At 38.2% G+C, this 11,520-nt stretch overlaps 1 protein-coding gene across 1 annotated transcript in view; it reads right to left on the bottom strand.

Moving 5' to 3' along the window:
- Nucleotides 1–11,520, bottom strand: part of LOC142341493 (E3 ubiquitin-protein ligase TRAF7-like) — a 40,252-nt gene that overhangs the window by 27,142 nt on the left and 1,590 nt on the right. Inside the window, exons 3-5 of the mRNA XM_075392462.1 lie at nucleotides 7,016–7,318; nucleotides 6,526–6,681; nucleotides 6,143–6,379 (exon numbers count right to left, since the gene is read on the bottom strand). Coding sequence (XP_075248577.1) covers nucleotides 6,143–6,379; nucleotides 6,526–6,681; nucleotides 7,016–7,318 — 696 coding nt within the window. The remainder of the gene's footprint in view (nucleotides 1–6,142; nucleotides 6,380–6,525; nucleotides 6,682–7,015; nucleotides 7,319–11,520) is intronic.

The raw sequence follows: 11,520 nt of genomic DNA, 5'->3' as shown, positions 1-11,520 counted from the left end.
TTTGATATTAAACCAGAATCATACAAAAGACAGAAAGAGATTCAAAGAGATTCTGCATTGCAATGCCTACACTCTCATTGAATTACAGAACCCGTCAGACTGTCCAGAAACTCTTGAAAAACAGTTTCGCGCGTCTTAACCGAAAGCGTTTAGTCATTTGGCACGATAAAAAATAAGAGCATCCCTCCCCACAAAATCAACTAGTGTCACGTACGCAAACATTACAACAGAGGCCAAATTGAAGCCACAATGCACATGCGTCGTGAGGTCACCACTGATCTCTCCGTAAAATTACGCGCACTCGCAAACAAAGTGACCCGGAACGCCCAAAAATTGCAGAAAGTCAAAAAAACAAACGATCGGAAAAACACGATAGTCGACAGACTGCATCGATAGTCGATAAAGCAGCCGCGAATGCCTCAGCAACGAAAAACCAACCAGAGGAGGCGGCGCAATAAAGTGGTAGCATTAGTAGTAGTAGCCCTTAACTATCCAAAAAGTACGAGCTCCTATGGTAAAAAGTTACACACCCAAGCTGAGGTGCCGCAGCTCCAAGGTTAATTGCAACCAGAAAGGGCTGTAATACAAAACCATTAATTTGCAGTAAATGATGCGAATGAAATAGCCTGCAAAACGCCAACTTTGCAGGCCTACGTGCCAGGGAATATAGAAGGCAACAAATAATGAACAGATTTGGATCAAGTTGTCTGTAGCGATTTTTTTCTTTCCCAATACACCCCCATCATGAAAAAAATTACATAATGAGAGGCTATAATTTCATCGGAGGCTATAATGAGAAAAACCCATTTTTTATCTAAAATTTCCAATAGCTCATTTCATATTCAAAGCATTATTCTTACTCTATTATGAACTTTCGGAGTTTGGATATTTCCCATCTGTGCCCCCTCCCCAGCTTAGTGGTGCATATTAATTGCATCCCCAAAACACACGTGCTATATTTTAACAATGATTTACTACTACGTACTGAAACGTGCTCTGTAACTGTGAGGAGCATAACGCTAACGCACGGGGGCACAAACGGACATGATCCTAGAGTTTAGGTTTACCTCGCGTGACCTCAGTTTGCATATGAACGAAAAACTAATTGCGAAATTCATCTAAAATGTATAACAAATGACGTCACGCACACAAAAGCCATAAAGGAGCGCGAAGTGAAGAGGTCAAAAATTCTGAGCTTTTTCAGGCATGAAGAATCAGGCAGCTGACAAACGAAAACGAAACAAACAGTATAGAAAAATAGTTAGCTTCTCTCAGCTTACAGCCTCGCAGCTATTGATATTTTTTTCTATGGCACCCCCCTTCGCACTTCATTACTGAAAACAAATTACAAATTAGAAAACAACGACTAACTGGGTAGGCCAAACTCCCCCTACATCATAAATTCATGTCTCCAAAACGACACCGTAAATTTCCTCTGTACGTCGTGACGCTTACACAAAAAAAATAGTTTCAAATGACTTTAATTGCTATGGACCCACCTGGTCGGAGCAAGTTGACTCATTTGATATTAAACCAGAATCATACAAAAGACAGAAAGAAATTCAAAGAGATTCTACATTGCAATGCCTACACTGTCATTGAACTACAGAACCCGTAAGACTGTCCAAAAACTCAGGTTTGCGCATCTTAACCTAAAGCAATTAGTCATTTGACACGATAAAAAATTAGAGCATCCCTCCCCACAAAATCAACTAGTGTCACGTACGCAAACATTACAACAGAGGCCAAATTGAAGCCATAGTGCACATGCGTCGAGAGGGCACCACTGATCTCTCCGTAAAATTACGCGCACTCGCAAACAGTGACCGGGAACGCCCAAAATTTGCAGAAAGCCAAAAAACAAACGATCGAAAAAGAAAAACACGATAGTCGACAGAACGCATCGATAGTCGACGAAGCAGCCGCGAACACCTCAGCAACAAAACAACAACCAGAGGAGGCGCCGCAATTAAGTGGTACTATTAGTAGTAGTAGTCTATCGGATTTTGGGATGCTTTTTTGAAAGATACTCAGAGAAAACTTCTTCAGAGAGAAAACTCGGAATCATCAGAAAGGCTTCTCCCTAGAGAAGCTGTTGTTTCTGTAAGTGAATCCGGAATTTCCTCTCAGGAAACTCGGCATCGTTCTTGGCTTTGCCTCTCGGAGTTTTCTGAATTTTCCCTAAGGAAAACTCGGAATCGCACGTTTTTTTTTCTGTTGAAATTTCTGATTATCTGTTAGTGAATCTGAAGATCACCTACTGACGAAACTTGGAATCGCTACAGTAAAGAGTTCAGTGTAACCAAGTATCAACCCTCAAAATTTTCCCAAAATGCAAACACCAGTGGGTGTATTTAACTGCTTTGGCTGAAACGCCACAATGCACGTGAAAGCAGCGTACCTCGTATCCTAAAAAAGCTATATTTGGACTGATGGAAATCGGTAGAGCTTCTACAACGACCGCATACGCAGCAACCAGAAAGATAAAGTAGTTTACAGGATTGCCAACACCAAAGATCATCCCAGTAGAGTTGCAGTTAATGCATATTAGTTCAGGAATGAATGAAAAGCTTCGACGAGAAAAGGTAATAACCTAACCTCAATGCTACAAAATTGACAAACATTAGGCAAAAATATCGACAATCGGAAACGAAATGTAAAGACTTCAGTTAACGGAGAATCCCAAATTTAAACTTAGAACAAAAACTGCAATCACACGACATCCGACTTAAAGGGCATGCCAGAACTGAAAATGGCTAACTCCAAGGAAAGGCTGGAGCACGATATGACCGATGTTCAATCGATGATGACATTCTTCAATTCGACTGTCTCATTACCGATCTGAAATGGGTTGGATCCTACGATGAAACGAAAACGAGATCACTATTAATTAAAGTAGCAAATGATAATAACAAGCGACTAATACTCTTATCAGCCCGAAAACTCGAGCTATCAAAAACGATTCTCCCTGAATAAACACCGAATCCCGGAGAATAAAGGCAAGAAAACCAGACCATGAAAGATACGTACGTATATCGATCGGATCAGCAGCCAAAACCCCATGAATCACGAATCTAAAGTTTCAAAGAGGAAGGAAACAAATGGCTAGACAGAGACCGAAGATGTCTCAAAGGAAGATTAAATATCACGAAAATGAAAATGTTATCCTTCGAGGTTAGTATTTTAGATATAAATCGACGTTTGACCCCCTCCAGCGCCTTGTTTGTCTCAAAATTTGATTCTATAAGCCCTACCGAAACATGGCTCACACAAGATATTCCTGGCGACGCTATCTTCCTACCTGGATACACTATCCATAGGGTTGACAGAACATCCAGAAACAACAACACAAAGCGAACTTCCTCATAAGAAGAGAACTTTCTCATAACAAAATCAGACTGAAAACAAATGCCGAATGCTTGGCCCTTAAGATCAAAACAGCAAGAGCCAATATTTTATTCAGTTGTTTCTTAAACCCACCCCAAAACAGCGCTTACTCACTAAACCACCAAAATTCAAGGATCTATTCCTTGAACTCTCTCTTAACTAGCCTCGTCAATGAGTTGTAATCTCAATTTGTAATCAAATGGAAATCACAAAGCTTCAACAGGTTATTCACTACCAAAAGAAAAAGATTTTGAATGTGTTTCAACTCAGAATACATAGAATACGTAGTCGTCCATTCGTCCTCAATCGATTACGAGCTCGAAGAGAAATACTCAACGAACAACAAGAAGATTTCTGTTCACCATCCTAACAAGACTCACAACAAAAATTTCGTTTTAATATGCCAGAGGAAAAGGTTCTGTTTGCATACAACAAAACTGACTGGAAACCAATTACTCGAAACATCTAGCAAAATCCATTCCAGCCATAATGTTAGAGTAATGTAGATCACTTAGCCAAACAGTGATACGACTGAAAGTTACTGAAAGTCATGTGCCGCGCGTCACAAAACACAGAGCATCATTTCCACCATGGGTCACTCAAAGTACCTCTCATCAAATGAAAAACTTAAGGACACAGATGAGGAAGTAAGAAAACGGCAAAATCTCTCGTATTTGATGAAAAAAGAAATTGCAGAAGATCAAAAAACCGCGGTACTTAATGACCTAATTTCGAATAAAAAGTCTTCAAAAGCGAAGGACTACCCGATGAAAGCTCGAAGTTGAGATGAAAAGGGCCTGCAAACCAGATGACATAATCAAGATCATAATGAACCTTCCTTCGCTTTCAAAATCGTCGGTCATAATTTTCCAAACTTGCAACAACAAGGGCATTTTTACGAATCAGTCGAAGCTAAGTGCAAGTCAACCCTATGCACAAAGAAAGATACAAAGCTGACATTGGGCAATACCGTCCAGTAAGCCTACTTGCAAATATCGAGAAAGTCTTAGAGAGAGAGAGAGAGAGAGAGAGAGAGAGAGAGAGAGAAGAGAGAGAGAGAGAGAGAGAGAGAGAGAGAGAGAGACCCAACATGATTTTTGACAGAAACGATCAGCTGTATTCCAGTTATTTCTATACCTGAACAAGCTAAACGCAAAATCAGAAGCAAACATCACGTGACGTCCCACAAGGTTCCATATTGGGACCTTTAATGTTCCTTGTCTACGTGAAAGACTTGCCTGAAGCTCTCAAAGACAGACCATTCTAGGGATACGCGAATGATTAAGCTTATTTTGCAAAACGAGAAAACCAGAACATGTAGTCTGAAAGATAAAAATTTAGAGCGAAATTAATCAAATATCACTTATCATCGGTAAAGCAAAATACTAAATGTGAATAATAATATCGGTAGGCCAAAATATTTCATGAGAGGGAAAACTGATCCCGTAAGACATCGAAAGCTTGAAGATCATTCTACCTCCTAGACACAAATTGTTCTCAAAAAGCGAGATTCTCAATTAAGCTTAATGGATACATCGGGTATCAAGCTGCCCCGAGAAAAAGAAGGAATCACGCGTCAGAATCAGCAGCTGGAATTAAAAGAAACTGGTTAAGAAAAACCGATAAAAATTTCTGGAATAGGAACCGAAATAGCAATAACAAAACGAATACTAACAAAGATGTACATTGAATTTTCCACAGACACTACAAGAAACTTGAATCGTATACATGGAGAATATTATGCTCATGTGGAAATCGTAACTTGTATTAAACTACAGCCATTTGTACAAAGAATGGACTGACGCCTCCTGAAACTAACTTTCCAAAATCATTTCCTACTACCACCACTACATTAGAGTTCAGAGGGTGCCTGCGTTGGAGAATGAATAGGAATGTTGGAGCGAGTAGGGAGGCGTAGTGGGGGGGGGGGTGAAAACTCAGCAGACTCCTTCACATGAAATTTTCTCATCAGCAGTTTCGGTGAATTTCATACTTGGAAGCTAGTAAAGCTCGATGAATACCCGATCAAAGTTCACAATAATTTGTTGGTCAGGCGAACAAGTTGTCGTGATAAAAAATACCAACTGATCTAAGAGATTTGCCGGGAACTTTGTTTGAGAGCAATTATAGAGATGATAAAACTTAAATATAGCTATGCTTAGTCGCGAGTTATAGGAAAACAGTATAAAGTCCAAACTTCGGGGTATAGCAACTGTAATGAGGACTAGAAAAGCGGTGCCTAAGAATTTGAATCTAAAAAACCTGCGCATAAAGGATGTAGTGGCAAAGCTATTTTCGTGGTATTCAACCTATTAGTGTGGTCTCTTTTCTTGAAAAACGCAAATACAAACGCCCGGAATTTGTCTTCGGAAATGTTGCATCAGAAAAACTTTCCTCTGGCTTAAAACTCTGATCAACTTCAATTGAAAAATTCACTTCCTTACGCAAATCATGTACTCAAAGGCTAACAATTATACATTTGCTAACTGTTAGCTTTAACTAACACTTAATTTCGGACCACCGGAGAAAAGACACCTACGACTCAATTGCTTTTCACTTTTTGGAAAAAAAGAATAATAGCCTCTATAGTGAGGCTTGAAAAGAACAAATTGATCTTAATTTTATGAACCACACCTTTCGCAAAGCAGACACATCTACCAGATTCAAAATTCAACACGTCAAAAACGAGTAGAGCCCAAATTTTTCAACTGATTAAAAGCAATCTTGGTTTAAGGATATCTTCCATTGACAATACCTCTTCCTTTGTTAAATCGTAAACTTTGATCTGCCCACTTGTTCCACAGAACAGGTGTTTCTCATTTGTCTTGAGAGCCTTCACCCACTGCGCAGTTATTGGAGGCATGCTGATCTTGGTTCGAGTCTCCCAAGGATCACTGAAGTTGTACACTCCTATGAAGTTCTGACTCCCCACAAATAACATGCCATTTCCAGTTGCAATGGCGCCAATTCCATATTCGGAGGAGTAGAGAACCTAAATAATTGAAGATCAGAGACAGTTTAACCATCTCGAGGTTTTTCTAGTTACGGTACAAAGAACGTGCGGCTGTTACGTGAAAAACGAAAGAAACACCTGATAAAACACAAATTTAATATTTTGGACTACTTGAGTGAAGATACCTTAAGCTGTTCGAAGGTATCCAAATCCCAAATGATTATGAGCCCATCGGCTGACCCACTGTAGAGGAATTTTCCACAACTGTGAAGAGACAACACTTGACTCGTATGGCCTTCTAGACTCTGCAGACACTTGAATGAAGAACATTTGTCCCACACCTGCAAAGCAACATACCTGCTATCTTTAGCAATACAAGCCCTTCAATCCCAAACGCTTCAAGCAGTTCAAATCAACTTATAACAACGAAAAAACAATTAATTATGATTAAATTTAATCATTTTGAGTTTGCACTTATGATCTGACCACCTTCCGTTATCACTGCCAGCTTTCGATCAAAACATCTAACCTAACTATCAACATTAAATCTTGAAAACCACAAAATTAGTTCTATGAATACCATCAAATACCATAAACTTATTTACAAATATTGACACAAAATGGGCTGGATCTCCAATGATATTTAAGCATAAATGGACTTTGACCCAGGCTGACCTTGATGGTTTTGTCGGATGACCCAGTGATTAGGATGTCGCCACATGTTATGAGACACCAAATGTCGGACTGATGACCCACAAAGGTACCACGGCACTTGTACTGATGATGAGGATCGTAGGGTCCCAGAACCCCAGTTGAGAGCTTGGCGTTGATCAGGGTCACTTCATCATTCAGTGATTTCATGTTTCTGCGAAGTTCGTTGATCTGTTGAATGGATCCAAGGTGGTTTTCCTCCAGGGACTTCACTTTGCTACCGCATCTTGTCTCAAGTCGGCGCAATGAATCGTTCAGCTTACTCACCTGGGCAATTTATATTACAATAAATTATATCATTAAAAATTTATAACAAATTCAGACATCAAACAAGTCTTTCCCATTATACACCCCCAGCCAGATAGCCTATACCCCCACCCCCAAATCATGGTAAATATATTATAATGGGGGCTATAATTTCACGGGAGCTGCAATCAAATACACATAAATCCGCTCGGTTCTTCTGCCTCTCCTATCTTTTCTGCTGTGTTTGGAAATTCAGAAGCCCGCCTCAAAGCTCTAGAAAGAAAACAGCTGCAAAGGAACGCGAACAAGATGATTCCAGCTGTCTTATCAAACTATATGGCATTCATTATCCTGTCTTAGTTTCTCGACTAATTCCTGATAATTAAGGATATAGGCGATTGTTTAAAAGGCCAGATGCGGCGTGAATTAACATTAAGCCAAAAAGTCTGCTGAAGCGTGGTTCGCATAGTTTCTTAGCCTTGATGTTTAGGCAAGCCACTTCAATAGTTGTAGATCCGTAACGGGTGAATTTCTGTCCAATTTTGAGATCGAATAATGTCTTGACTACTTTGTGGTAAATACGGGTGGATCTTCCTTCTCGGCAGTGGAGGCTTAATATGCGGTGTAGTCTGCACCATGGGCTCATTTGCTCTAATATTCTTTAGCATCTATCCGCATTTCAACAATTGGCACTCGATTTAAAAAAAAAACAAATTGTAGCATTTTAAGGTTAGCAGGCTGAAACCACTGTTCTCTCCTACACCATAGATGGAGCAGCCATATTTGTTAGAAAAATGTGACATGGTTTGTTCAAGTTTTCATCCACTGCGCGCAACCGTTGACGTTGATTTCTTCGGCTGCTCTTGCCTGTGAGTAATCAGCACCTTCGCTCTCAGTGCTATCAAGAGGCTCTGAGATCAGTTCGGACCAATCACAGTTGTTTTTGAGGCCAAACGGAGTCATACTATGCTATCATTTTTATGGGAGTAAAATTTAAAGGAGTCTTTCATGAAAGTTGTTGATAAATAGTCAGTGTCGATTAATTTTTTTAAAAAATGAAAAATTTCATCAATTGAAAGTTATGATACAATATGAAAACTTTCCTTTATATCAGCACATGCAGCTCAGTAAGCATAATTTAGCTGTTCAGAATTACTTTGGCTGAAAATGAGCTGCAATAGCTTGAACTTGTTATTGCTAGCTTTAATTTTCTCTGTAATCTTCAGTTTTATCTTGTTTCCGTCGCTAAAAATTGATCACTCAAAATGCCTACAGAAAAAATATACACTATTCTTTGACCATACACTATTCTTTGACACTATTCTTTGTTACACTATTCTTTGACCATACACTGACAATCATTTTTGGAAAGTTTTCAATAAGAAATTGTCTGCGTATTTTAACAGTTGTTATCTAACCATGAAACTACAGGTTAAGAGAAAAAAATCTGCAGAAAGACGCAATTATTGTCGCAACTACTCAGTCAAAGCAAAGAAAAAAGGTTTCAGGTTAAAACCGATTTTTTCTATAAAACATTTAATCTCGCAGTCGACACGTGCAGTGATGAGTGTTGCGGCTCGAAATGACCGAATTCAGTTTCCAGCGACAATATATTAATTTTGATAATTTTTGCACGCATTTGAACACTGTTGTTTGTTTTTATTATGTTGTAAAACAACATCAATGAAGCATAAATTCCGTGCTTTCTTTCATTCCTCGAGAATATATAGCTTCTATACGATAACAATTTTTTAAGAGAACTGCCACCGATAAGTAAGAGATGTAATTATACAAAAACAAAGCTGTCAGATTGCCAGAAAATAGCCACAATAGCTTCGTAGTTCTGCAGTCTCAAAAAGATGGTAAGAAACAGACCAAAAAAAATTTATGAAAAGCCGTGATGTTATTTGATTACGAATCTGTTTGAGTTATTACTGCTTCTATTAGGTGCTCTCAAACAACCTGCACTTAGAGTGACACGCGCTCACTTGACATTAGCTCTTTGTATTTATGTAAGGAAAAGTCAGCTTCTGAGTCAGTCATTTTTGAGGCAAATCACGCGTGACCAAAAACTTGATGAAGCCAATGAAAAAATTCGCTCCAATAACATCGAAAAATGACGTCATGCACGCAATTCAGTTGAAGTTCCATGAACGAATAAACAAAAAGCTGATTTTAAGTGATTGTGACGTCATATGGTGGTAACAAAAATCTTGACGAAAGAAAAGAAACGAGAACAAGTCCTGACCTACAATTCAGAAGAAATTTAATTGACCAAAACAATCGCAAAAACAGTAAAAATGGCACAGTAAAAAATTGAAAATGCCGCACGAACAAAAAAAAGCCACTAGCGAGAAAGCACATTTTTGTTCATACATCGTTTTCTCTCTACTTCAAAATTAGAATGAAAAAAGTTCACGCTGCAAACCCACTAGCTGTTTCGCTCCACTTCCTATTTCGGCGTGACCAAAATCATCGCTTCAATTTGACTTCAAAATTCATGAAAATGTGTGCACAGATCTTTTAAAAAACATAGTCGACATACTCTGGAATCGACTCCAACTCAACTCATGACTCAGCCAACTAATAAATAAACTATGAAAACTATTTACGTCATTATACCACTCCAATAAAAAAAAACAGAAGCAAATTTGAAAGGAAAAGAAATGTGAAAACATTTGTGGCAATTTTCCAAGAATAGTTGCGATTCCAATTAGAACTTTTGATAGCAGATTGTCTAATATACTAAATTCCTGTTCGATAAAAATTCATATGTTGGAAAACATACCTGGAAAATTGCTGGAAAATCACCGCCATTGGTTGCCATAAACTGATTGGCATCGAAAAGAAAAAACGAAATTTCTTTTGTACAAAAATATTTTAAAGTGCAAACTATGTTGATTTCATTCTGTAGTTAGACAAAGTCCTGTTTACTGATGAGCGGATATAGAGACTAATATAAATGCCAATCAGCATTAGATATTAACTAAAGTTAATAATAATAAAGCGGCCATCTAAAATTAAGTTCTATGGGTTGATCCAGTTTCTGATTTGGATTCCCAATATTAACTCTGTTGATTCTAGATTATCTTTCTGAGCAACTTTTGCTTTTTGGACAGAGAAAACACAATGTTGAACAAGCTCTGATCTAAGGTAAAGCGAAAAAAGTTTTCTACGATGAAACAAAGAATAGGTCGCCTAAAAAACAGGCTGCAAAAATGAGGGAGGATATTAAAAAAACGAAACCAGTGATACATCTCGAAAAAAAAGCAATAAAACAAATAAAGGACAAATTCGAAAAAATTTTAAATAATATTCACTTAGAACTGTAGAGTCTCAACAGATATTTTAAAAGCCTTTAAGAAGCAGTTTCTGCCTGCTATTTAGCTGAACAAACACACGACACCCAAACGCACTGGAAATCACTTCAAACAAAAGAAACGAACTGCAGATTTTTTAAATTTATTTCAAAAAAATGTGCTACCAAACCTTTAATTGTTTTCACTTAGAAACAATAACCCTAAAATCAACCCTAATTAAACAACTGAAATTGAAAAAAATTCTGAAAGACGGAAAAATCAGTAATTAAGCAAAAAACAGAAAAATTATGGAAAAAATTGGTAAAATTTAGACTTTTTCTGCAACCGAAACAGACTTCAGGTGATAAAAACAAAAACGGGCATGGAAACCCAGAGGAATACTAATTTCAAGCAAAAATATTACCACGGACAAGGAACTTCAAAAACCGCTAAAAAAGCGTCCGAAGCGGCGACATCACAACAATTGCTTAAGATTGCATATAAAAATCGAATTTATGATGGTCTAAAAAACTCCCAAGCAAACAATTACTAGTAAATGTGGTTTAGAACAACCACTTTATCCCAAAAAATGAAGTAAAAACAAATCGCGCGAAACCGCTGAGCAAAATTTTTTTCACGTCTACTTTTCTCGCTTTCTTTCAGAAACGCAGCAAGAACTCAAAATAGCTCTCTTCTCTCTGCTCTTCCATTCGTTCAGCCTTTTGACCTAAACGCCTAGTTTTCACGTGCGGCGTTGACTTTTACATCCTGTTTTAAATACACTCAAAATTATCGATAAAAAAGACGCTCCACCAATACTCCTCGTCGAGTCGCAAAAAGACATCGCCCCAATACAATTCGAATTTTTTTAATTGTAAAAATCAAGAGAAGGCCGAGAATAGCCCCGGCTATCGCTGTTGGGGC

Source organism: Convolutriloba macropyga, chromosome 6, assembly GCF_964194025.1.
Source record: "Convolutriloba macropyga chromosome 6, txConMacr16.3, whole genome shotgun sequence".
NCBI classification, from domain to species: Eukaryota; Metazoa; Xenacoelomorpha; order Acoela; family Convolutidae; genus Convolutriloba; species Convolutriloba macropyga.
The sequence above is the reverse complement of the archived record's forward strand: the minus strand, read 5'-3'. Positions and strand labels throughout refer to the sequence as shown.